This window comes from Quercus robur, chromosome 7 (assembly GCF_932294415.1).
Source record: "Quercus robur chromosome 7, dhQueRobu3.1, whole genome shotgun sequence".
Classification (NCBI taxonomy): domain Eukaryota; kingdom Viridiplantae; phylum Streptophyta; class Magnoliopsida; order Fagales; family Fagaceae; genus Quercus; species Quercus robur.
The window spans coordinates 22,797,350-22,824,047 of NC_065540.1; the positions used below are offsets into that span (position 1 = coordinate 22,797,350).

General features: G+C 37.3%; 6 protein-coding genes across 6 annotated transcripts; 1 reads left to right on the forward strand and 5 right to left on the reverse strand.

The window, feature by feature from the left end:
* Positions 1-250: 250 nt before the first annotated feature.
* On the reverse strand, positions 251-3,860 carry LOC126692796 (uncharacterized). Its single transcript, XM_050388565.1, has 5 exons — positions 3,428-3,860; positions 2,094-2,252; positions 1,130-1,211; positions 811-993; positions 251-588 (listed from the first exon to the last, which is right to left on the reverse strand). The coding sequence occupies exons 1-4, from the start codon at positions 3,767-3,769 to the stop codon at positions 842-844; spliced, it is 735 nt and encodes a 244-aa protein (XP_050244522.1). The 5' UTR covers positions 3,770-3,860; the 3' UTR covers positions 251-588; positions 811-841.
* Positions 3,861-7,120: 3,260 nt separating this feature from the next.
* Positions 7,121-8,287, reverse strand: LOC126691174 (uncharacterized). The gene has a single exon (XM_050386239.1). It carries the CDS (start codon positions 8,285-8,287, stop codon positions 7,121-7,123), a length of 1,167 nt encoding a protein of 388 aa, XP_050242196.1.
* On the reverse strand, positions 8,284-9,789 carry LOC126691175 (uncharacterized). The gene has a single exon (XM_050386240.1). The coding sequence runs from the start codon at positions 9,787-9,789 to the stop codon at positions 8,284-8,286; it is 1,506 nt and encodes a 501-aa protein (XP_050242197.1).
* Positions 9,790-10,941: 1,152 nt separating this feature from the next.
* Positions 10,942-14,365, reverse strand: LOC126692797 (pentatricopeptide repeat-containing protein At2g20710, mitochondrial-like). The gene is made up of 2 exons (XM_050388566.1): positions 13,945-14,365; positions 10,942-12,389 (listed from the first exon to the last, which is right to left on the reverse strand). Exons 1-2 carry the CDS (start codon positions 14,242-14,244, stop codon positions 11,100-11,102), a joined length of 1,590 nt encoding a protein of 529 aa, XP_050244523.1. The 5' UTR covers positions 14,245-14,365; the 3' UTR covers positions 10,942-11,099.
* A 2,037-nt stretch (positions 14,366-16,402) lies between these two features.
* On the forward strand, positions 16,403-18,144 carry LOC126691176 (uncharacterized). Its single transcript, XM_050386241.1, has 3 exons — positions 16,403-16,724; positions 16,787-17,129; positions 17,487-18,144. Exons 1-3 carry the CDS (start codon positions 16,403-16,405, stop codon positions 18,142-18,144), a joined length of 1,323 nt encoding a protein of 440 aa, XP_050242198.1.
* A 1,143-nt stretch (positions 18,145-19,287) lies between these two features.
* LOC126692799 (40S ribosomal protein S5-like) lies at positions 19,288-21,756 on the reverse strand. Its single transcript, XM_050388567.1, has 5 exons — positions 21,609-21,756; positions 21,400-21,525; positions 20,225-20,496; positions 19,793-19,996; positions 19,288-19,614 (listed from the first exon to the last, which is right to left on the reverse strand). Exons 2-5 carry the CDS (start codon positions 21,517-21,519, stop codon positions 19,560-19,562), a joined length of 651 nt encoding a protein of 216 aa, XP_050244524.1. The 5' UTR covers positions 21,520-21,525; positions 21,609-21,756; the 3' UTR covers positions 19,288-19,559.
* Positions 21,757-26,698: the final 4,942 nt, after the last annotated feature.

Consider the following 26,698-nt stretch of genomic DNA (forward strand, 5'->3'; position numbering starts at 1 on the left):
TTCATTTCATTCCTTTATTAACTCCCAAACAACCTCAAGGAACCAAAAGTGGTCATTTTTAACTACTTTACCCAGAGGGCATTCAAATGAGAGTCAAATTTTGAAGGACCAACCAGATCTAGATTGGATAAAATCAGCTTCAACATTGCAAACAAATCTAAAAATTTGGTAAGATGTTTCAATGATCAAGAAAGAAGAAAGATTTTAAAGCGGTTCGAAAAAAAAAAGTTATAAAAAGTCAAATATAATCTTATAAATAAAAAATAAAAGAGTCAATATAATAAAAAGAACCCGAATAGAACAAATTCCATCCTCTGAATTCTCGTATAGGCATAATTTACAGGTCCAACATTGCAATCAATTTTTGGAAGGGGTTGTACTACTTGAACAAAACAAAACAAAGCAAGAAATCAAAAGCAACAACAACACCAACAACAAAGAGTTGAAAATATGCTCGATGAATTTGAATATATCATTTATATCATCTTGTAGCCTGATATTCACTTTCATTGCAGGCCAGGTACTGATACCTTCTGGCCGTGGCAATCCTCTTGGCAGGAAAGGTTCTTTAATCACCCGCCAAGAAAACTGCAATCAAAATTTTGCCTTTATCAAATTATTGAAGCACAGAGACATCAAATGAAATAAAAAATATATATATACACACACACACACTAGTGTATCATAAGATGTTTAATTTAATATTATAGCTCTTTCCTGAAGATACAAATATAGTGTGTGTTATGAGCAAGGGTGCATGTACATGCATGCATAATACATACAGTAATTGCCAAAATGATCATAGCTTACAAGTTTAGGATCATGTGGAAAGGAATTGCTCCTAATCCTCTTGCTCCCACCCTCCTAATCTATTTCCAGGGTCATAGTTTGTGAACAGCCGGAACTCATTTCCAAGTTTGCTAGAGTGCCGAGGCCTAAAACCACATGGACGCAAGCTCATAAGCTCAGCAGCTCTATCTCTCTGCACCTCTCCTGCAAGTCATCATAATACAACGAGTTAAATTTACACTAGAAAGCAATAAAGGAAACAGAATAATCAATGCCCTGAGATGACGATAGATATATGTCCATCTCATAGATCTCATTCATGAAATAGTAGATTGTCTACCTGTGAGTAGAAGCAAGTAAGATTCTCCTGGTCGTGAAAGAAAAGAAATTGTTTGAGTGACTTTCTCCAAACACTCCTTACTCTGTCATGATATATGTTATTTACATAAGCTCATCAATTTCTTTATTGAAGTAAAGCATAAATTTCACAAACTAAGTAATTTGAAAAACCATATATTGCATGTAGGCTTATATGTATATGCCAAAGAGTTATAACATAAAGGTTGAACCTACTGGAGAAGTTTTATTCCTTTACACCATATGTGATTCAACCACCACTCAAGATCTTATTAGGCATAATGTCTGTACATGCTATTTTTAACCTGTGACATTCCTTCATACAGAACACACAACAGATTTCCTTAACATAAATCACTGAACTTCCAGATATCATTAGGTTTATAAAGCATATTGGAAGGATTTAACATTCAACTTGATTTAACAGAATGGTTAAACAAAATTAAGCAAAACTGATCCTCTTGATTTCTCAATACGATGCTGTGGATAAAAGATTTATAACAGTTTATGAGCAGTCTAAAGTTCTATGATTAGTACTTTGCATAGGTAATAATTTGATAACTAGAAATGCACAGTCTGGCTCACATGCACTCTTGTATCTAACATCCTGATCAAATATCATACACAAACATCATTAAGACATTTTCAGAAAGTAGTCAAAAGCATTCCCTGTCTAGAATTTTTTTTAATAAGCAGTGAAAACTTTTATTAAAAACAAAACAGACCCAAGTACGCTGGAGACGTACTATGGGTAAAATACATAGGACAATATAACAGAAATCATTAAGGAGGGGAAAAAAAGTGAAGTGAAAGAAGAGCATGCTTTGATTACTTTCTAGAAAGGATGGACACTTTGACAGTTGACAGGGTTACACAAAGGAAGTACAAGCCTGAAGAGGGAGAGAGGCCATTTAAAAGTATTCCAAGCTACACACAAATTAGCTTACCAAGTAAGGAGGATCCGCAACTACAACATGGAAAGCGCGCTTCATTTCCAACGGCAACTCTTCTGGTTGGTTGTAATCATAAAAAGTGAACTCATTTCCATATTGCTCAAATCGTTTGTCATACTCAAGAAGTTGCACCGAGATATCATGATTAAAATTCTGAAGTCAGATTAGGGAAAAAAATGTAAGCTAACACAAATTAGTGCATGTGTTATGCAGATGAAGTTACATGTGATAAAGTTGATTTATTGTGCAAGAGATGGGAGATTTATCAATGGCATCATTCCTAAATCAGCAGGAGTATCAAAAAACTGCATGAGCACCTTGCTTCAAAGACTGTTAATGATATTCAACACTAAGACACAAAGGAAATTTTTATAGCAAACCTAACTTGTTTTTTATTTTTTAGAGCTGTAAATTATGAAAGGGTAAAACTTAAGTAGAGTTCTTTAAATGCAATACATTAGGTTACCCAATTAAATTCAAATACATAGTTACATTGAATTTGATTGACCTCGAAAAAGGTAACACTATTTGTGCTTCATTGATCAATGCAACCGTGAGTTTAAATTAAATTGGGGAACATAATGTACATCAACTAAGATTTGTCCATTATGAACTATAACCATTATATCTTCAACCTTATATGTAAGTTCTTTTTCGATAGTTTTCTATATGAAAATTCTTTAACTGCTCTCAAATGAGAAACTATCCATTGTTGAACTAAATGACCACATCCGAAACATGGGAACTAAAATTTCTTTTTGGTTGTTTGTTTCAAAGGTTTCCTGTGGACCGAAGTGCCTAAACAAACTCTATCCTCAAAATCACAAAAGTGCATTCATGCATACTAATCTCCTCTACGAAACCAGCCTTACTATTACAAGTTATGGAGCACAGGTACAAAAACTTCATCGCATTTTCTAGATGTATATATATGTAGGAAAATGCTAAAGCTGCAAACTTTTTTACAAACTTCATCGCGCTCATAGTTTCTTTTGGTCTTGTGTTATTGCAATTGTACTTGTAAGTTGTCATTTTACATTCTGGTTTAATACCTTGAGTTCAGCTCAGAGCACACCATTCCATTGAGAACAACAACGTGTGACCACAAATTTCATAAACACCAAAACCAAAACCTGACTGTTTGCTTAATTTTCCAAAGCAAAATTTCATTCCCTCATCTAAACAACCCTGAATTCCAAGTAGTATACACAAATTTTTTTTTTTTTTTTCAGCCACTCAAAACATAATTTCTAGAAGAAAAAAAAAATACAAAATTTAAACTAAGAAAAAATGCTACAGAGCCAATAGAGAGAGAGAGAATGGAAAACCTTGAGATAGGCATAGAGGGTGGGGCAAGCTATGCAAGCGACGCGAAAATCAGATTGAGATTGAGAGGGTTGGCTGAGAGTGAGGACTTCGTGAGCAACGGTCTCGGCGGTGTCTCGGTCGTACCAGAACTGGCTCAGCCTCCAATCCTCCGTCACCAAGGCCACCTCTTTCTCCTTCTCCTCGGGCTCAGCATTGACCGGAGGCCCGTTCTGCTCCGCCAGGAACTCTTTCAGGGCCGCCAAGGTTTCCGAGCTCAGCGTCGGCTTATCGTCGTCTTCGTCGTCCACAACGACGCCGTTCTGGGAGTTGGTTATGGGATTGTTCTTTAGTTCCTCCTCCATTTGTTGGGAGTCGAGAGCACTTTGTGGCGGCACAGTGAAGCTCCTATAAAGGCACGGTGGTGTGTTTTTTTTTTTTTTTTCACAACGCGAAGGAAATTTTTTTCGACTTATTAAAAACAAGGACTTTTGGTAACGAGTTTGTAAACGACGCCGTTGTGGGACAAAGGCTGAATTTATTGTCACAATATAAGTCCATAAATTTTTTTTTTTTTTTTTTTGAGAGGGGTCCATAAAAAGTTTTAAAATGGGTAAATTACCCTAATCTTCCTTTAGTTTGGAATAAGGCACTCGTCTCCCTTGTAATACAAACTATTTACATTAACTTTTCCTTAATAATTTATAAAATCTTGAATTTTGCATTTTTTTTTTGATGCGAACTATGACAATTTTATTAAGAAGAAGAAAACATTACATCAGAAGCTACTAACTGCTCCACAAAAGGAGGACAAGTTCCTAACCAACTGAAAGAATCGGATAAGGACTTAGCGTGTTGGGCTAACCCATGCGCTACCTTATTACCACATCGTGGCACAACAAAAAACAAGCAATCCCTGAACCGAGTAGCTTGAAGCAAGGATCCTGAGATCAAATTGTAGATACTGGTTGGAGGATTAACAGAGCCTGTGAGGGAGTTATGAACAACCAACGAGTCACCTTCAAAGATCGCGGAACTGATACCACGTTCCCAAGCGAACCTCAGTCCTTCCTCCATCGCCTTGGCTTCAACTTCCAGAGGACCCAAGGGGGCGTGAATCTTCATGCTCAGCGCAGCGTACACCAGCCCAAAGTGATCCCTAATAACGACTCCGATGCCCACAGCACGTTGTCTCTCAAAAACCGCTCCGTCAACATTAACTTTGAGCCACGAATGTTGAGGAAGAACCCAGCCAACCTCAACCTCTGGATTCTTCACCTTGATACGATGATTTGCCACTTGAAACTCTTCTAAAAACTCCAACGTCCAGCCAGCAATACCAGAAGCCGTCTTGCGAGCCCCACCCACTCGAACTTCATTTCTATTGGACCAAATACCCCAGGCAACAATAAATAGACGAGCCAACTCCTGGACCGACCACTGCTTCACATTCCGAGCATACCAAACCAGATCAATAAATTCACGCACCTCTCCCACGTCTGGACCGAGATCGATATTCGCCGCTATCCACACCTCCTTAGCCTTATCACAATGCCAAAGCACATGTGCCGTAGACTCCACAGCTGCCCCACACTCATCACAAATGTCATCCTGGGTTACTTTCCGCTAGAACAAATTAGCCTTTGTTGGCAAAATGTTCCTACAAGCACGCCATGCAAAATTCTTAATTTTATTGGGCAGAGGTAACTTCCAGATACACCTCCAAAAGGACACCATGTGCTGTGACGTCGAGCTCTCACCCTGCTCTGTATCATTCCTAGCTTGGCGAGCAACACGATAAGCACTGCTCACAGTGAACCGGCCAGTAGGAGTATAAGCCCAAATCAGCCTATCTGCAGGCAACGATGGACTAAGAGGAATAGAGAGGATAGCTTCAGCATCAAAAGGAAGAAACACCTCATGGATTATATCAGACTTCCAGGTTGCTGTCTCCGTATAAATAAGTGCAGAAACTAAAGCATCATCAGGAAAAAATGGGGAACAGTTGCAGGTTTATGTGAGGGCGGGGAAGGCAGCCACTTATCTCTCCACAAGCTTACCGAACTCCCATTACCAATTTGCCAGCGACATCCTAATTGAACAACCTTCTGGGCTTCCATAATACTCCGCCAAGAGTAGGATGGGTGCCTCCCCAACGAAGCAGTCACAAAATCTCCATGTGGAAAATACTTGGCTTTATACACTCGATAAAATAATGAGTTTGGACAATTCTGAAGCCGCCACCCTTGTTTGGCCAATAAAGCAATGTTAAAAGCTTTCAAGTCACGAAAACCCATACCTCCTTCCTCTTTTGGAGCACACATTTTATCCCAACTTAGCCACGTCAATTTATTTTGGTTTTCCTGCTGCCCCCACCAAAAACGCCTCACCATGCCAGCAAGTTCATCACACAAAGCATCAGGGAGCTTAAAACAACTCATAGTATAGGCTGGGATAGCTTGGGCCACTGATTTAATCAGAATTTCTTTACCTGCACTCGATAGAAGCTTCTCTTTCCAGCCAGATAATTTATTCCCCAACTTATCTTTGAGGTCATTAAAGGTATTCCTTTTAGATCGCCCCACTAAAGAGGGTAATCCCAAGTATTTTTCATGTTGCCGGATCACTGGAGCCCCAAACCTCCTTTGTATTTCCTCCTGAATTGGCCTTGGAGTATTTCTGCTAAAAAATAAAGCAGTTTTATTCCTATTCAATTGTTGCCCTGACACTGATTCATAAACTGAAAGGATCTGCTGCAAAATTGCACACTCCTCCAAAGTAGCTTGGCAAAAGATCAGGCTATCATCTGCAAAAAACAAGTGAGAAATACGAGGAGCACCACGACAAACAGCTACTCCTTTGATACTTCCACTTTCTACCTGTTGTCTAAGTAAACCAGATAAGCCTTCTGCACAAAGTAAAAATAGATAAGGAGAAAGAGGGCCCCCTTGACGTAAACCCCTTGAAGGAATAATACGCCCTTTAGGTTGCCCATTAATCCGAATAGAATAAGTAACAGTGCATACACATCTCATAACAACCTCCACCATTCTCCTATGGATGCCAAGCTTTTCCATAATACCCTTCAAACAAGCCCATTCAACCCTATCGTACGCCTTACTCATGTCAAGTTTCAAAGCCATCTCCCCAATCTTTCCAGTCCTTTTCTGGCTAATATGGTGCATAGTTTCATATGCCACAAGAATATTATCGGTTATGAATCGACCCTTAGTGAAAGCACTTTGGTTTTCACTGACTATGCTAGACAAAACAGTCTTAAGCCTATTGGCCACAGTCTTAGAAGCAAGTTTATAAATGACATTACAAAGACTTATAGGCCGATACTCAGTGATTTTACGGGGGTTTTTAACTTTAGGGATAAGAACAATATGGGTATCATTAAAATTCGGTGGGGTTATCCCATGATTCAAAAAATCCAAAACTGCATGTGTGACACAATCACCAGAAAGAGTCCAGAATTTTTGATAAAAGAGAGGGGGCATACCATTAGGGCCAGGAGCTGTTGTAGGATGCATCTGACTTAGCGCTTGTTGCACCTCCATTGCTTGAAAATCTCGGCCAAGCAAATTGTTCATAGGCTCAGAAACCACGGCCTGCACCGTGTCAACTACTCTCCCAATATCAGACGGGTTGGAAGTGGTGAATAACATCGAGAAATAATCTGTGACAATTTGCTCAATTGCCTCTGGAGTTTCCTACCAGGTATCCGAACTGTCCTCCATGCCCTCAATCATATTTTTCTGATTTCTATTGGAAGCTTTGACATGAAAAAACCGTGTATTTCGATCACCAGCCACCAAATACATATTTCTAGAGCGCTGCTGCCACATGACCTCCTCAGTGTCTAACCATGAGCCCAACTCCTTCCTTACACTTCGAATTTCCTCACCATGAAGCTCGGGTTGTTGCTCTAACCGTTGCAAATGGGCTTGTAAGGCTGAAATACGGCGCCCCACATGGCCAAACTCAAGCTTATTCCACCGTTTCAAAGCCTCCCTACAAGAATGTAAGCAATTGTGAATTGGAAAACCCGAAGAGAGTGAAAGTCCACGCTCCCAAGCATCACTAACCACCTCTGGGCAACGAGGATCATGAAGCCACATGACTTCAAATCTAAACAACTTCCCTGTGTGCATTCGGTTCCTGGTGTCATGACCCCACTGGAGGCAAAGCATGCAATGATCAGACTCTATGGTTGATATATGGACCACTCTGGCATTAGCAAACTTCCTCATCCATTCCTCATTTGCTAGTGCACGATCCAACCGAGCCCACACACTATCTCCATTCTCAAAGTGTCTTGACCAAGTATATCTTGTCCCTGTGTATCCCAAATCCCTAAATTGACATAAATCCACTATTTCCCGAAATCTGTCCATTTGTCTCGTCGGTCTAAGTTGCCCTCCCAATTTCTCAGAGTTACTGAGGATCTCATTATAATCACCAATACAAAGCCAAGGTAATACATTACTGTGACCAAATGCTTCCAGAATTTGCCAAGTTTCTTCCCTTTTACTAGTATCTGGCTGACCATAAAAACCTGTGAAGCGCCAACTCCCTTGCACATTACCACAGACGACCTCAGCATCAATAAACCACTTCGAATAGCCCCTGATATTAACAAAAGTTTCAGGTTTCCAAAGAAGGGCTAAGCCCCCACTCCGACCCTCACTAGGAACAATCAAGCCTTGAGTAAAGCCAATGGAATTCTGAATTTCCTTCATCTTATGTTGTTGTTTTCTTGGAATCTTAGTCTCCATGAGAAAAACTAAGATGGGAACTTCTTTCTCCATGGAACTTCGCAAAGCCTGAACTGTGCGGTGGTTCCCAAGCCCCCGACAGTTCCAACTAAGAGTACTCATTGCTTCCGGCGGTGCTGCCTTGCAGCCACCGCCGATCCAAATTCATTTTGCAAAAGATCACTCACTACAAGAACTTCATCATCTTCCTTCCTTATCTTCATCTCAGGGCTCTCTGCATACTCATTTAAATTAGTTTTTTCCTTATGCTTGCGCTTAGTGCCCACCTCCACTTCTTTAGAACCCACTGTGCTCACAGACTTGGCCTGGATCTGAAGCCTTTTCCAAGTTCTAGTCTTCGGCCCAAGATCATTATTAGGCTGGCCCAATTCCATTGAAACTGTCTCTGTCACATCCCGATCCTGTTTCTCCCCACATGTGTGAATTGACTGACAACCATCCAACTTATTCAACTGAGAACCTGCCGTAGAGACGTTAATATCATGTTGGACAGGAGGCTCCAACACACCTGAATTAGTTTCCACCACATTTGACTCCTCTACCATTTGTCTTACCTCATCACATTCGGCCCCACCCTCATGCAATACCTTATCATTAAGCCCCTCCAATTCCATATCAATTTCCTTAAGATGAGTTTGAAAAGCCTCCTCATTACCCAAAACATTTGATAATGCACCTTTGGTTGGAAACACCATCCCTGATACACTCACATCGTCCACATTTGTCTCAGCCACCCTTTGCTCTCCATGCTGCACCTCAACCGTATTAGGCCCTTCAATATCCGTGTTCATGCCTGGCTTCTCCATCACTGACTGCCCATGACTTGAAGTTGCATTAGGAGCCCCCATGCCGGATACCCTTACCACCTTTTTCCTAAGCAAACTTGTAGAATCAGCCCTCAACCATGATCCATACTCCTGTGTGTCTGCTCTCAACTCACCCTTACTCTGAAGCCACAAATCACACTCCTTAGAGTCATGGTTCAAAACCCCACACCAGTGACAAAAAATCGGTAGCCGTTCATACCAAAACGACACCCAACCCTCCCTATCCGGATTGAAGCGAACTCTCCTCCCTCTACATAATGGCCTGTGAACATCTACCTCCACCCTTATACGCATAAAATCACCGCATTCTATTTCAAATCTATCATTGGAGTGAATCACCCTTCCCACAGATTTACAGAGATTCTCTGCCGTCTCTGTGACCATACGTCGAACCGGTAAGCCATGTACCTGAACCCAAAACTTCGCTGTATCAAAACGGAGCCTCTGGAGAGAGCTATCATCCTCATACCTACGCAGCACAACTAAATATTTATCAAAGTTCCAAGGTTCTCCCAGCAAAACTCGGTTGGCATCAAGTTCGTTCTCAAAGACAAACAGCAAAATATGATTGCCCATGTCTTGAATCTCAAAGTCCTGTTTAGTCCTCCATAAAGGTTTCAGAGTACGCGCAACAGCTTCAATATTTAGGGCACGCTTCGTGAAAAACTTAGCCGCCAACGTATACTCTTTCCTACATGCTTGGTTTTCAAAGTTGAATACCTCTCCTTCATGTTCAGACAAAGATAATCGCATCCAAGCCTCCTCTAGATTCTCCATAACAGCGTAACTACACACGGTACAGAAGCAATGAAGACTATAAGCCCTAACATAAGAATACGCAAGGGAACAAAATTCCTACAAAGTAGGAAACAGTGTTCTACAAACCCAGTTCTAGCGCCGCCAGAGCTAGGTCAGAGAAACTTCAGACTCTTGAATTTTGCATTTAACCCTGCTTTTAAACTGCCATCCACACCTTCTTTAATAAAAAATTCGAAAACTATTTACATTGAATTTTCCTAAATAACTGAAAAATAATTTAAAAAATCTTGAATTTTATATATTACCATTCTTTTAAACTGCCATTTACACCCACTCTAATAAGAAATTCATATAAATTTTTTTTCTAAAACTCTATTTTTGAGGGTGAGATTTTTTTAGCACATTATTTTAGTAGAGGTGTTTACTGTAAATAATTTTCATTTTAGAGAAGATGATGAGTATCTTATATCAAACCAAAGGAGATGTGAGTTTAATAACAAAAAACCTTAAGGTGGTCAGAGCAATTTTTCCCATTTAAGAAACTCAAATCTCTACTTATCATTGCTCTAGCTTGCTCATTTGAGAAGAATTGCTTTGAGGAATATTTATATGGACAAAGTTTAGTTACAAAATTAATTGTAACCTTAAACTACAACTTTATTTATTTATTTTTTTTTTATTGGAGGTGAATTTTGACAAATCCATCATTAGATTACATCTTCTTCTTATATCTTCCATGCTTGCAAAATTTCTAGAAAATTAAAGATCAATAAATTGTTTAAATTGCAAGTTTTTTTAGTTTAAAATTATTCATAAAATATAAACTTATAAATCATGTATTAAATAATATCCGATTGATATAAAATTTGACGCGTGTATTAAGAGCGTAAAAAACATGCAATTCAACAGTTAAAATTTTAAAATATATAATAATGCTTATTTTATTAAGTAAAGTTGTAGTCTCAAACGACAACTAATTTGTAGCTAAATTTTATCTTATTTATATTTACTTTATGGAGAGGTTGGTAAAACTACATTTTTGAGAGGTTGGATCATGGCTCGTTAGGTTTCATTTGCTTGTTGGGATTGTTGTTAATCCCCGGCATTCAAGGTGCAAATGCAAGAATTAGCTAGATCATTCTTTCCACATTTGGTTAGCTTGTCTGATCATAGGAAGAAAAAAATACTCAATTTTCATTCCAACATAAATTTCTCAATCAAGAAAAATGCCTTCATTCTAACCTCCAAATTCTTCCTAGAAAAATAACATGAGTAAAACATAAATAATATTCCATACATCAGTTTGGGAATAAGTATCTCCAAAATTTTCAAAAATTCTCCGAATCTGTATCGAAGTTGCTACTACTTGGTTTATAATTGAAGCTGTCCTCCTCGGGCTCTAAAAATTCAGTTGTTTTTCCATTTTCAGCAACACCACCCTCTTCCAACACATTGAGAGCATGCGAGCTTGATTCGCTGTCATTGATATATTTCAACAATCTATCATGAGCATCCACAGAGATAATATCCTTATTCCTGAGCAATTCAAGGAATTCCACTGCTCCCTCCACATCTCCTTTCCCTTTCAAGTACTCCAAACAGGCAGCAAAATTTTCCTGTCTTGGCTTCCACTGAGGTCTACAGGCTGAAATTGCCTCATTCATTGCTTCTACTGCTTTTTCCAGTTGATTAATCAGAATATACCCAGTGGCCAGATGATTATGAGACTTTGCATCAGGCTTTTTCCCTTTCAGTATTACCCGATTCACAAGAGTTTCAGCCTTCTCCAAAAGACCTTTTCTGCAATAATAACCAATTAGAAAGTTAGGAATCCGGATATCATAAGTTAACTCTCTGGCTTCCCAGTCCTCAAAAATCTCTTCAGCACTTTCAATGTCATCAAGCTTTAACAGTGAGGTTAGGACAGAAATATAGCCCCTATTATATATCTTCTCCTTCTTCTTGTATAACTCCCAAAGTCTTATCACTTCATCTTTCTTGCCTATTGATGCATATTGAGTGAGAAGGAATTCAAATGCTTTACTCCTCCTTGTGGAATTTACCAACCCCTCTGCTTTCTTAAGCATTTCCAAAGCCTTTTCCTCAATCCCGGCTTTTTTGTACCCACTTGCTGCAACAGCATAAATTGTCCAATTCAAAACGTTTTCAGGATTGGACTCCATCTGTTGGAGAACCTTGTCAATTCCCTCAACATCAGAAGTGGCTGCATATGCGCTGAGCCTGATACCATATGTAAATGAATCAAATTTGATGCCCTTTTCTTCCATTTCATGAATAAGAGCGTCCAGCTTCTCATGATTTCCAGTCTGATAATAGAGATTAAGCAAAACATTGAAAGCCAATGGTGTCCTATCCAACCCCAAATCCCTAATCTTCTGCATAACGGCCTCTGCTTTCTCCACATCCTTCACATGGACATAAGCGTAACAGTTGAGAAGAGCACTATAAACCTCAATACCTCTTAATTTTATGGGAATGTTATTAAAATATTTCTCAGCTTCTTCTATCCCATGAACTTTTCCAATCAAGTCCAGACGGATGGCAACATCACGGAATGAAACATCAAAGTACCTTTTATCAGTCATCCACACGGATACCTGGGAATAAAAGTATTAAATAAGTCAATCAGGAGTTACATTTCTTATATTAGTTTACTAAATGGAGATACCAGTTAACCGATTATCTATATGACGATAATTGAAAAAGTGAAACTCAGTTTTCACAATTCTGAAGATGAAATAACTTATTACTACATGCAAAAGTATCCAGTAATGTTATCATGAGGGTACCCAGATTATGCTTGTTATGAGCTCTCTCCACGGTAAAAATATTTGCTGGCAATTTTCGTGCACGTCAATCAGTATGTTGTGGACTCCAATTTGATATATGAGAGACAAAACTGGTTTGCTAGATTAAAAGTGAGACAAACTGAAACTATTCACATATGGATGACATGCAGGAACAATTGCCACTTCATTTATCTCAAAAACTTTAGTATTTGGACTAACCCATGGTCTTTCAGGCCATATCTAGCATAAATGCTTAAGAGTATGTCATAATATACAGGACAAAGGAGCTCATAGCAAAACACGCGGGGAAAAAAAGGTATTCCAGCTTTAACAGATTTCTAAAAATGCTAAAACTTGCAAGCAGCAAAGAAGGCATCTTAAATCCAAAAGCACACTATTTAGGTGCTGCTACATCCACATAAATTTCCATACTCCTAATGTAGTTCAAAATAAATAAACCATATTTGTAGATAATGTCTCGTCGAGAGAAAGGCCTAAACAAATATCTAATGGAAATATTTTTTGGCACCACCAACACGGTATGCCTTTAACATAAAGCAAACAATTTTCTTTTCATAATTGGTAGGGCTTTCATAAGGCTTATTTATGGACTTTATGAGATGATCCTCAAACGTATGCCTATTACACTCCCTCCGAATAGTCCACATCAAACACAGCGAAACCAAATTCCAGATGTTCAAAGAATGCTTCCCCATCCAGCACCTCTAGGATCATATACCATAGAGGCTTACTAGATCATCCACTAGTATGCAACAAGGTGCCTAGTTAGAAATTTATTCCATAACCACAAAGAGTAGTTGATTGCTATTTGCTAGTAATCATGAATCAAATCCAAACCCAGAAAAATAGCTTTAAATCTACAAAAGTGACACAACAATAGGAAGGCCAATTATCCACCGAAACATAAATAATCTAATTAATAGTTGATTTTAGGCCGAAATACACTGCTAGTATCTAAAATTTAGCTCATGAGTAATCTTAGTCCTTGAAATTTAAACTTAAAAGTGATCGCTTTTAATCCCTATGAAGTGATGACGTGTTAGATTTTAGTTTGGTCATGTCATCTAACAACTAAAAGCGATCAAACAATTCTACAGACACACCCAATTCCACAACTTGCTGACTTATGCGACTGTGAGCGATCGATCAGAAGCGGTGGTTCCATGTAAACACTATTAATTTGAAGTGGTGGTTCCTTGACTTCACTAATCAATTTGAAATTTTATTTCTTTTTTCACACATTTCTAACAACAACAACAACCACCAAAAAAAAAAAAAAAAAAACAGCAATAACTAGAAAAAGAAAACAGAGAAAAAGAAATGGTGAGTTATATATAGAGACCTCGAGAGCGTGCGTATATCGTTTGAAGCGTCGGAGCTCCTTGATAATGTCAAGTAGGGGTGGTTTGCTGACGGTTTGGCCTTCGCTGATCCATTGGTCGAGAATGGGGACGATCGAGACCTTTGGATCTCCGAGCGGCGAAATCCGACGGTAGAGACGGCTCAGTGAGTTCCAGGGTTTTCTTGGGGTTGGCGCGGTTGAGTAGTAGAGCGAAACGCCCTGCCCCTGTGGCTGTGAGCTTCGGAGACCGAAACGAGTGCCCAAGTTTAGTATCGTAGTAGCGATTCGAGGAAGCTTCATGAAGAAGAAGAAGAAGAAAATGTTTTTAGAATCAAAATGGGAGATAAATTTGAAACACTATTTTGGTTTGTTTTTCTGTGAGAGGGAAAGAGAGAGAGGGATAGGAGGGTTTAAGCCAAGTTAGAGCCACAACCAAAAGGGTTTCTTTAGAAGCAGAAGTGACGTCGTTTTGGGACGGATAGTTACAGATAGAACCAAAAAAAGGTAAATTTAAGAACACACTTAATTTCACATGTTGAAGTTATTGATACTTTTTTCCTACTACTTTTTTATATGAACTCGCCATGTTTCTTCCAACACTCACTGTTGATCACTTTATTTTTTACAAATAAAATTGTAATTTCATTAAAAAAGAATAGTCAAATCGGTATAAATTATGAATGGAAGGTGTGGTGGAACATTCATTGAAATACCTATGACATGAATAACATGCGCTTAAACCTGACCTCCCACAATTACAAAATATTAACATTGTATGTTGCAAAAAAAAAAAAAAAAAAAAAAAAGAAGAGAGAGAGAGAGAGAGAGAGAGAAAAGAAAAAGGAGGAGAACACAATAAAGAAAGGGGATAGAAAATACTTCACTCATGTATGTTTAGAAATAGGAAGAGAGAAAATAAATATGCTTATAGTAAGAAAAGAGGAAATGATAATAGAAAGAAGATGAATATATATATATATATATATATATATATATGTATGTATATATTAACTTTATATTTGGATGAAGATGAGAAAATAAGACAAAAACCTATGGGAAAATATGTGATTTTCAAAGCCATTGAAAGTAAAAAAATGAAAATTGCATTTTTATTTTTAATTTAACTTTTCTCTTTGTTTTTGCCAAAATTAGATGAATCATAAACAATGAGTCTAGGTAGAAATGATTCCTTCGGTTTTTGGTTTTTTTTTTCCTTTCTTTCATATCAACCAAGTAGAAGAAACTAAATCCTTTCCTTCAATTCCCTTCCTTCCTCTTTCAATCGTTTTGAACAATATAAATATCTCACCCTCAAGCAAGGGCAAAATCAATTTGTGAAATTCATCACTTGAACTCTCACCTAGCTCGATTATTTAACTAAAGAGTTTATGTTTCACACTCTAAAATTTGATATCAACCATAATTTCACTCTAGATCTGTGTATAGATTTAAGTTGTAAAGATATTATACAAAATGTGCATGTCCCACATCAGAAATGTCTCATGTAGATTAAGCAAATTACGATGAGCCTCAATTGTGATATTTATTTATTTATTTATTTTAGATTTAAAATATAATAGAGATGTGAGTAATATTTTTTTTCTCAATTTTGGCAATAACCATCCATATAGGCTAAAATGGTTAAGATCAAGTCTAGTCAACCAAAAAACTTCATTTAGTTTACCCAAGGCAAAAGTGTCATGGAAAGCCTCCCCTTTGAAATCCACGTATAATTATTCAAAAAATCAAATCCCTAGTCATTGACTTCTCCCTACCCCTTAAAGCTAGAAAACCTCATCTTACACATTATCCATTGAAAGCCCCCCAGCAAACTTTTTCAAGCTCGACATTGATGGTTTTGTTAGGGGAAACCTTGGAAGAGCTAAGGCCACTGGCCTCATTCATGACTGTAGACACAATCGGATAGGAAACTTCACTAGAAGCATTGATATGACCCACTCTATGACAGCTGAGTTATGAGGTCTTTGTGATGGCCTTACTCTTGCATAAAAAAAATGGTGACCTGTTGTCTCCTTACCTCTTCATTATTTGCATAAACTTCCTTGGACAACTTTTAGAAGAGAAATGTAATATGAAGATGTGAAAGCCAGTCAAAGCTTCTCAAAGTGGTCCAGGTTTTTCTCACATCTGTTCTGCGGATGATCTCATTTTCTTTGCTAAAGCTGATTAGGTTAACTGTTCAACTATAAGAGACGTTCTGGATGATTTTTGTAGCATATCCGGACAAACAGTGAGCAAAGCAAAGTCGAGAGTTTACTTTTCTCCAAATGTTGATAGAGATACTAGGGAGCCGCTTTGTGATATCCTTGGGTTTACTTCCACCCTGTTTTTAGGAAAGTACCTCGGGTTCCCCCTAAAGCAACTGAGCTCCTCTTCACAAGATTACAGTTTTATTCTAGATAGAGTTAAGCAAAAACTCTCTGGGTGGAAGGCTAATATGTTATCATTGGCTGGGTGGTCAGTTCTCATTCAAGCTTCCTTGGCGGCCATACCGTCATATGTCATGCAATGTGCTTATCTTCCAGGCAAGATTTTGGATGGAGTAGATAGAGTTAATCGGAATTTCCTTTGGGGATCTTCAGATTCAGCCAAGAAAGTGAATTGGGTTGGATGGGATAAGGTGACAAAGTCAAAGGAGGAAAGGGGTCTTAGGTTGCATTCAGCTAAGGGTAGGAATATTGCTCTTTTGGCTAAGCTGAATTGGAGATTCCAAATTGAATCTGAGGCTCTTTGGGTTAAGGTGTTGAAGATGAAATATTGTAACAAAGGAGGAGGGTTGCTGCAAATGTTAACAAGCTCCCTTGTTCTTCCATATGGTCAGCAATAAAGAGAGGTAGAGATATTTTCAACAAGGGGAGTAGGTGGCTGGTGGGGAAGGATAGTGGTTTAAATGTGTGGCATAGTAATTGGACAAATGGGGGTTCACTTAGAAAGCTTATTCACGGTCCCATTACCCAAGAAGCTAGCTTTCTTGAAGTTAAGGATATTATGTTAGACACGGGTTGGGATTGGGGGAAAATTCCTTTTGAGATCTCTCTTGAAATTAAAAGGATGATTCAAGCCATTCCGGTGACAATCTTGAGTAGAGGAGCTGGTAAGTTGATTTGGGCTGGTTCTCCTCAAGGCACTTTTGATTTGAGAAGTGCTTATAGGCTTGCAATGGGGTTTGATACAATTACTACTTTCCCGGCAAGTTGGATTTGGAAAGCGGAAACACTCCCAAAAATTAAAACCTTCCTTTGGAGATGTGCTTATAATAGTATTGGAGTAAAAGTTTGTTTGGAGAGAAGGGGTATAACCCAAGATATTGTGTGTCCAATTTGTTAGGGAGGATCTAAAACCATTCTACATGTTTTAAAGGACTGCAATCAGCTGAAATGTGTGTGGAATCAGCTAGGAATCTCCTCTTCGAATCAGAGTTGGCTGTCTTTTAATGGTAGGATGATGAGCAATCTTTGTGCTACACAACCCCCTTGGAAAGTTGTATTTCTGATAGCTATATGGAATGTTTGGAAGAGCAGGAACAATATGGTTTTCAATAAGAAGAACAGGAACTCGAGCCTTGCTTTGGAGATTGTAAGGCAAGCATTGGAGTATTATCATTGCGTTGCTTCCCCAAGGCTACAAACTTGTAAAGTGCTGAAGGGAATACGATGGGAGAGACTGCCACAAGGCTGGATGAAGCTGAACACTGATGGTTCGGCCAATGGGAATCCCGGGTTGGCAGGGTGTGGGGGTGTGATTAGAAATGATGCAGGGCAATGGGTTGTTGGTTTTAGCAAGTGTATCGACATCACCAGTAGCTTTGTTGCAGAATTATGGGGGCTTAGGGAGGGTCTTATCTTGTGTTGCAATCTTTATATTACTTCTCTTGAGATTGAGCTTGATGCCAAAGTTATTGTGGACATTTTGAACAAGCCAGCCTATGTAAATAATATTATTTCTCCTATTTTGGATGACTGTAGGTTGTTGGCTTCCCGCATTCCTCAGATTCGTGTTAAGCATTGCTTTCGCCAAGCAAATAGATGTGCGGATAGCCTTGCCAGAATGAGTGTTAGTTTAGATAGTGTTTTTTCTTCTTTTCATAGTTCGCCTGTGGACTTGTTGGATGTGTTTGAGGATGATTTCAATGGGGTGAATGTTAACAAGCTTTGTCCTGAACCTGATGTCCCTCTATAGTTGGTTTTAATGAATCATCTTTCACCCAAAAAAAAAAAAAAAAAAAAATCTCAACATTAAAAAGCTCCTCATTAAGATTGATGCAAAAGTTATGATTGACATTTTCTCTTCACTCTACATGTTAGATTCATCTTGCCCTTGCAATGCATGGGCCTATTGGAGTAGGAAGGAAACTTCTCTAATGATAGCTTTGTTTTGTATCCTTCTCCACCATGTATATTGTTACAGCTTATTGCTTATGCTCGGGCATTTCTTACTTTTGACTTTGTAATTCTTAGTTTCTATTAAGGACAAAATTTAGCTACAAAATTGTTTGTAACTTAAAACTACAAACTCACTCAATATCTTTTTATTGGAGGTGAATTTTGACAAATCTATCATTAGATTACATTTTCTTCTTATATCCTCTATGTTTGTAAAATTTCAAAAAATAAAAATAAAAATTAATAATTATATCATCAATAAATTTTTTAAATTGCAAGTTTTTTTAATTTAAAATTATACATAAAATATAAACTTATAGATTATATAGTAAATAATATCTGATTAACACAAAATTTGACATGTGTATTAAGAGCATAAAAAACATGTAATTTTACGATTAGATTTTCAAAATATATAATGATATTTATTTTATTGAGTGAGTTTTAACCTTAAACTACAATCAATTTTATAACTAAATTTTATTCTTCTCTTAATTCATTCCTCTTTACCAAAAATAAAGGAGGTCATGTACACTACCTAGCACATAGATGCTCCACCATGTACCCTAGCTGGTACATATATACATATGTACACAAGTTCAGGGAAAAACTTGGGTCGACCTGCCAAGATGATGGCAAGTGTCCAAAAGTGATCACATGTCATCATCTTTGTTAGGAAACAAGGGAAGAAGTTTAAAAATTGCATAAATTTCCATCATTCACATCACAAGGTATACAAAATAAGAATACCGATAACCCAATTTAGCAAGAAATAGGAACAAGCTAAGTAGGTCAAATCAAGAGTGCCCAATCCCTATCCCGTTCCCTATTTGGGACGAGAACAAGATAGGTTGAAAGTATCTTGCCATCTGTAACAACGCTAAATTCAACATTAATTAAAAAAATAAAGACGGGGGAGAACATAACACTCGCGCACACATACGAAAACAGATAATGTGCTGTGAAACCAAATGCACTAAAATCGTTAAAATTGAATAACATCCATAACGAGCCTATGAAGCATAAAGCTTTTGAAAGCAGATGCCGTCTTGAATGCATCCTCAATATTCATGAATATAGATATTCACCTCGAACTAAATTGAAGTAAATCTCACCAACCAAAAAAACCTCCCCAACTACCATGTTCAATAGTACAAAAAAGAAACGAACAAAACTCTTTCTCTGAGTCATTGAGATTTCTGTTCCAGTCCCTCAACGATTAGCCTTGGCAACCCTCTCAATCTCATCCTTCTTCTTTATGGCATAGCTGAACATGCAAAGGACAAATTCAGTAAGTTACAGTCAGGAAAAAAAGGAGTCACAAAATTAAATTGCAAAGAGAAATGAAACGAGATGAAATGTACCAATATAGCTCATATTAAAGAAGAACAAAAAAAAAATTATCACAAATAGGAAAAAAGGGGAATAACTAGGTCCTTATTTACCTGTTGGAGGAACCCTTTGCAGCGTTAATAAGTTCATCGGCCAAGCATTCGGCAATTGTCTTAATGTTTCTGAATGCAGATTCACGTGCACCAGTAGTAAGAAGATAGATTGCCTGATTCACTCGACGCAGTGGGGAAATATCAACAGCCTGTCGCCTAACAACTCCAGCAGAGCCAATACGGGTGGCATCTTCACGAGGACCACTGCCATGGACAAAATATTCAAAAGAATATGTTAACCTATCAACAGCAAGTCTGCAATTGTCTAAATTTCACAAGCATGCCATCCATTCATGTTTTATATTAGACTGAAAGTACTGTTCATATTCTCAAGTAGTATTTTACGAAGTAAGCACATTTGGGTAAACTAGTTGACTATCAAAATATTACTCCTGACAGGAAAAAAAATATAATACTCCTTTATTACCATACCTGTTGATCACAGCATCAACAATAACTTGAATGGGATTCTGATCAGTTAGCAAGTGAATGATTTCCATCGCATGTTTAATAATCCTGACAGCCATAAGTTTCTTTCCGTTGTTTCTCCCGTGCATCATCAGAGAATTAGTAAGCCTCTCCACTATTGGACACTGAGCTTTCCTGAAACGCTTTGCTGAGTATCTTCCAGCAGTGTGAGGAACATAGGTAGCGTGCTTGGCAGGTACAACTCCGATGTAATCAGCTAGTGAAATGTCTGTCATCTGTATGGCAGAAAAAAAAATGACAAATCAAAACCAAAATGTTGGTCAGACACTCCCACAACAGCAATTAAAATATAGTCTCAAAACAAGAGTATAAAAGAGATGCAGTAGGTAAAAATGGGGTGACCCAGGTTGCCATCACAGGAAGAAAATAAGTAAAACAACATAACCAACCAACTTTGTCATTAACAGATACAATACAGCACCTAAGAATGCAGACCAGCCACAATAAATCAATGCTTAAAAGATAAAAGCAGATGATTAATTAGCGCAAGTGCGCAACAAAGAAAAATGAAATGCATAAAAACCCTCTTTCAATCAAAACCTAGTGAAAATCCATAACTAGCGTAGCCCTAATGATATTTTACCTAAATAAAAACACTAAAATGAATTTGTAGTAGACATGCCTAGCATAAAGTGATTCACAAACAAAAACTTCTGAAATTTACAGAAGCAAATGTAACTTACACATTACAAAAAATTGAACTTCATAAATTAGACTTAACCGATAAATCGAAAACAAATAATCAAATAACCACTTGGTCTTACACAGATATTTCGCAAATCAATAGATTCAAATCCAACCACATTACGAAATCACTGTTCCAACAATATTTCTTTCACAACTACACCAATCAGGAAAATGCTAATCAGTAGATCTGAACCAAATGTCATGTAACATAAATTAAATTAAATGGGGTCTAATACTGATTCTAGTAATAACAATTTCTTATTAAAAATCCTATTTTCCAAAAAGAGAACACATTTCCCACTTTTCTAGATTTCATTGAGTAACAAGTTGAGGAACCGAACAAAGAAATCACAGGAAAAGAAAAACAAGCAATGGGATTTGAGTGAATAAAAAAGCAAAACAATAAGACTTAGAAAGAAGGGTTTATATACCGAAATATCTTCAAAGCTCCAGCGGTTGAAGAGCTTGACATCGTTGTGAGGCTGTAGGGGTTCCAGAACGACGGCAGCCGCCGGTTCAGTCGGAAGAGGAGGCGCCATCACTTCGGCCATGGCTACCTGTGCACAAACGTGAAGGTATTACAAACACTACGAAAAAATTTATGAAAATTGGAGAAAGTTAAAGTGAGAGAGAGATTTACGATTTGGTCCGAGAGGAAGAGTGAAGCTAAACCCTAGAGGGAGCGGCTGCGCTTAGATGTGTCTCGCTCTCTCTCTGGGACGACAGTGGAAATGAGCAAAACCTAGTTTTTCAGTATTTATAGGGGCACTGGTTTAGGGTTTAAAGGGTTTGCTAGCGCGGACGACTGATCTGGTAAAAGTAGTCACTTGCAGATCACGTGACTTTGTTTTTTTTTTTTTTTTTTTTTTTTTTTTTTAAGGATAAATTATTCATCACCGTCTTGAAAAAAAAAAAAAAAAAAAAAAAACCTAATAAAATTATAACTTTATAAATAGAAAGAAATAAAATGGGGAATTATACTTGGACGTATCCACTAATTAAGTAAAAAACTTAATTTCCTCAAAAAAGAAATTAAAAAACTTAAAATTAAAATTCACTTAATTTTTCTATAACATTAATTCATTAAAAATTGAAATTATTTTGGAACCTTTTTAGGATTCCAATTAAATTATATATGTTTCTCTTGCTAAGAAAGTGGGGGTCTCTCTCCCTCTTCTCTTAGGCAATAGAAGCTGTTTGTCCCTTCTTTGAAGGAGAGTTTGTTTTGTTTGTTTGTATTTGTCTTCTCTTGAGTCACCAAGTGTGCCTCTTGAGTTTGTTGGTTGGTTTTTTCGCGAGTATAGGGAAACACAGGAACTTTTCTGGTCTTTTCAACTCTCCTTCATAATTTGGAGTCCATAAACCTCTGTTATCTATGAAAGATCTCACTAAGAATTGGAGACATTTAACTCTTTATGAGAAGGAGGACACTGGTTTTACTCTTCCACAAGTTCAGCAACTTAAGGAATACATCATCGCGGCCACATTCCTTATTTCACGTTACCTAGTCATGGAAGCTGTGATCTGGACACTCAAGCATTTGTGGAGATTGAAGAATGGTTTCAAAATCAAAAACGTGGAAAGGATCACTGAAAACTAGCCGTGGAGCATCGACAAACACTTTGCCGTCATACAAAAGTTTGATGAGTCTATGAAATTCCATGAGTTGGCATTTGACAGAGAAGAAAATAAGAGTCAGACATTAAGGCAGGCGGTGGAGACTGAAGGTGGTTCACCGGAAGTTGGAAATCCACTGAGTGCTGAGCTGGAGAAGATGACAACTAGGGTTTGCATTGAAGAGGAAAAGGGTATTAATGACGGACCGGTTACAAACAATGAGCAAACGGCTGAAGTAGACAAATAGAAGGAAACGGCTGCATTTAATTCCAATTCCAGCTCAGGTCCGAGATTTACTCTTCCAAAAAACTCGGGATTATCACTGAATGAGAATTATACTCTTCCAAAAACGGCTGTGCCAGCATCACCAATCAATAGCCAAGAATCTTCGCTGCCATTATCTCCCGCAATTAATGGGATTTTAAGCTGTCCTAAGGCATTGATACAGAGTTAAATGAGGGGAATGATGACAGCTCACCAATTATTGCTCCTATTAACTCTAATTCCCAGCAATCCCAACGGCAAGTGTTTAATATGGTCAATATTCCAGACAAGGAAAAAAGCGCAACCACAATAATGAAGGGTAATGAACTAGATTAGTCCAATCAGCCTCCACATCGTGCCATTTAGAAACCTCCTCCATGGCCGATCCTGAAGGTGAACTCTATTGATACAATTTTCCGGGAACAAAATTCTGTGGATGTTGTTTTGGATATGGGAGGTGGATTAGTGTTGTTTTGGAGATCGACTATTGATATAATTGTGGAGGGTTCGGGCACAAATTATATTGATACAATGTTTCAAGAAGAAGATAGGGCAGGGATTGGAGTGATCATCCGAGAATGCCAAGGAAAAGGCTTGACACACATGGTCGGAATCATCCCTCTCCCCTTAACTGTCATAGAGCTTGAAACTTTGGCTATATCAAAGGCTTTACAGTTTGATGCTGATCTGAGTTTGGAAGATGTCACCCTAGAGGGAGTTTCAGAGATTGCAATGAACGCTTTGAATGCAGATTCACAGACTTTGGAATCCTTTGGTTTGCTTAGTCGTGATGTTAAATGTTTTGCAAGTTTATTTCATTGTATTAGGTTTTCACATGTTCGTAGAGAAGGATTCTTGTATTCTCACAGTAAGAGAAACGACAATGGAGTTGCTCATAATCTGGCTAAAAATGCATTATGCATATCAGATTTTCAAGTATGGATGGAAGATGTCCCATCTCATATTGGTTCGATTTTACAATTAGATGTAGTTGAATTTTATTAATAAAATCCATCGGTTTCTTTCTCAAAAAAAAAAAAAAATTAAATATATATGATGGACCATGGAGAGGATCTTATATTCTTGATTATGATTTGTGAAAAATTAACATTCTTTTTACTTAACATTAATAATTTTGTTAAAAGTTCATAACAATTTTTTTTAAAAAAGTGTGTAATATTTTAAGAATTTTGTAACTTAACTATTATTTTTTGGCATCTAACAAAAAAAAATTAAGATTTAAATCTTTCCTTGCTTGCCTAATTATTGAATTCTAAAAATTGAAAAAAAAAATTGCAATACAATTTTATTTCTTAATTTACTTGAAAATGGAATTATAGATTATTACGACATTTTTTTGGTGGGAGTAATCATATCATAAAGCATGAAAATTTTGAAATGAGGATTGACAATCATTTCATGAAATAGGAAATGTCAAATTTTAAAACATTTGTGGTTAATATAATTGTAATATCAATTATTAATAAACAAAAAATGTTCATTTTTAAGACAATGTCGTAAATATTCACATTTGATATGGTGCTAGATAACACTTTGCTACATACACTCAGAATTCAAGCCAACTTTAGACAAACCACTTGTACAGATTTCAGGCCATTTTGGTAGGGAAATTGTCACAACATGAATTCAGTATCAAGGCTTAAATTTGCTCTGTTTTGCTTATGGTAGAATTAAGCATATAGACAAAACGAGGGTTTCCAACAGTGTCAAAATGAGCTTGATCTGAATGACATTTCTCCTATGTTTTGTGGTTTGGCTTTAGCACAAGTTCCTTGGCAGCTTCTTCATCATAATATTGAAAAGATGAGTAAGAGGAAATAGGTGGAGGATGATGAATCAAAAAGTTAAAGCTAACTCTCATGGTACCTCTTAGAATTTAATGGAGCTCAAGGGGAAGATATACTATTGAAAGATCAAGGGACTGTGCGAAAGAACAACAAATAAATAAATCTCCAATTTTTTTTTTTTTTTTTTGGTAAAGAGGAATTTAATTAAACAATCCAAAGGCTACAAATACCACAAGCATCTGAAACTAGAGGATAAAAATAGAGAAATGGTAGAGCGAATACGAAACAAAACTATCACTTCTAAAAGATCCTTCCTTTGCCAAAAGGTCCGCGCATTAATTTATTTTGCGGAAGATGTGGTGAGTGTGGGTTTCCTCAAAAAGCTTGAGAGCGGACTTGCAATAAAAAATTAAAGTTTTACAAGGGTGAGACGAATCAGATAAAACATCGTGTAATGTAAGGATTGTAAATTTGTAACCATAGCTTTTGCATCAAGCTTAATGTAAAGTTTTGATATTTTAGATTCTTTGCTAGGTCAAGACCATCACAAAGACCCCAAAAAATTGTTAAGATGCAAAAGATGTGTTTATATAAAACATGAGAAAAATAGTATGGACTGTTGAGGAGGCTGCAGGTTGGCCTAACAATGCCCCTACTTGCCCAACGATAATCATAAGTTGACATAGGTTTAGCTTTTTTTAGAGGCTATTTGTCATCTAAGGTAATCCACACACACACACACACACACACAGAGAGAGAGAGAGAGAGAGAGAGAGAGAGAGAGAGAGAGAGAGAGAGAGAGAGAGAGAGAGAGAGAGAGAGAGAGAGAGAGAGAGAGAGAGAGAGAGAGAGTTGAAAAAAAATTAAAATTTTCTTTTTTAACCATGATATCCATTTCATGATGATTGTTTTTCATCATCAGGCTAAAACATCAATTGAGTTTTGATATAGACACTGTTTCCAATTTTCATATTAGAAAACATGATACTTTAAATTAACTAAAACTCACTTTTAGTTATGATGAATCTAGCACTATTGAAATTAAATTAAGTTTTGCTAATTTTGTGAGTTTCCTTAATATTGATAGGAAATCAAGAGGGATGAATTTATTTTGGAAAAATGGGTATATGTGGATATACACATGCGTGAATAAAAGGTTTTTCCCATCTTTTTAAGTTGGGAATATAATGAAAATTTGAAGAGGGTTAAACCTTGTAACAACTAGCTTGTGGCTTCAAATCTGGGGAAAAAAAAAATTTCCCACCTCAAAGCACTTGCATTAGAGCAACTAACTATTATAACATTTTAGCAAATAAATAGCGAAACTCACATACCAGATAAATAGTGAAACTTGTGTAGATATTGCCCACATTAGCCATACCCCTCATAGTTTTGTCCTTCCCCAAAGTACACAATAGTAAGAAAAAAGAGCTCTATGGGGAGATCACTCCTCATAAGCACATCCCCATGTATTTCTCCCACTAGTCTTTCATAATCCACCCCCTTACGAGTACACACATCCTCACATGTGGGGCTCACACTTTTGACTAGGGCATAGCTCTTATATTTATCCAAACTTTAGAAGACATGATAAGAGCTTATGCCTTGGACTTCAAAGGTAGTTGGAACAACCATTCAATTTTAGTGGAATTGGCTTATAACAACAGTTATCAAGTATTAGGATGGATGATGAGATTGGTGAGAGTAGAATCTTAGGTCCTAAGATTGTTCAAAAGGCTTGTGAAAAGATTAATGTAATTTGAGTAAGATTGCATGCAGCCCATAGTGGACAATATCTACACAATTGGGGAGGGTCATTATTACTCATTACAATTAGCCTCACTAATTTGTCCTTCGAAGTTAACAAATAAACAACACTGTTGCCAATTCTAATGAGGGACTTGTTCATAACCAAACAATTAAAACCCATTTTTTAAGTTGTTTTAATCTTTTTTAGAGACTGATAGAGACCTTTACACAACAAAATAGAAGGTATCAAGAACAAGATTAAATGGTTTATCTAGGTTAGGTTGTGATTATT

Coding starts and splice junctions, on each gene's coding strand:
- LOC126692799 (XM_050388567.1), bottom strand. CDS start 21,519: ATGGCCGAAGTGATGGCGCCTCCTCTTCCGACTGAACCGGCGGCTGCC. Junction 20,497..21,399: donor GGAGCTTTGAAGATATTTCG/GTATATAAACCC, acceptor TCTGCCATACAG/ATGACAGACATTTCACTAGC. Junction 19,615..19,792: donor GCAAAGGGTTCCTCCAACAG/GTAAATAAGGAC, acceptor TTGCATGTTCAG/CTATGCCATAAAGAAGAAGG.
- LOC126691176 (XM_050386241.1), top strand. CDS start 16,403: ATGTTATCATTGGCTGGGTGGTCAGTTCTCATTCAAGCTTCCTTGGCG. Junction 16,725..16,786: donor GGTGTTGAAGATGAAATATT/GTAACAAAGGAG, acceptor CCATATGGTCAG/CAATAAAGAGAGGTAGAGAT. Junction 17,130..17,486: donor GCTTATAGGCTTGCAATGGG/GTTTGATACAAT, acceptor TTGGAAGAGCAG/GAACAATATGGTTTTCAATA.
- LOC126692797 (XM_050388566.1), bottom strand. CDS start 14,244: ATGAAGCTTCCTCGAATCGCTACTACGATACTAAACTTGGGCACTCGT. Junction 12,390..13,944: donor GATATACGCACGCTCTCGAG/GTCTCTATATAT, acceptor TTTTATTCCCAG/GTATCCGTGTGGATGACTGA.
- LOC126691175 (XM_050386240.1), bottom strand. CDS start 9,789: ATGGAGAATCTAGAGGAGGCTTGGATGCGATTATCTTTGTCTGAACAT.
- LOC126691174 (XM_050386239.1), bottom strand. CDS start 8,287: ATGAGTACTCTTAGTTGGAACTGTCGGGGGCTTGGGAACCACCGCACA.
- LOC126692796 (XM_050388565.1), bottom strand. CDS start 3,769: ATGGAGGAGGAACTAAAGAACAATCCCATAACCAACTCCCAGAACGGC. Junction 2,253..3,427: donor CCCTCTATGCCTATCTCAAG/GTTTTCCATTCT, acceptor ATCTGACTTCAG/AATTTTAATCATGATATCTC. Junction 994..1,129: donor TTACTTGCTTCTACTCACAG/GTAGACAATCTA, acceptor GATGACTTGCAG/GAGAGGTGCAGAGAGATAGA.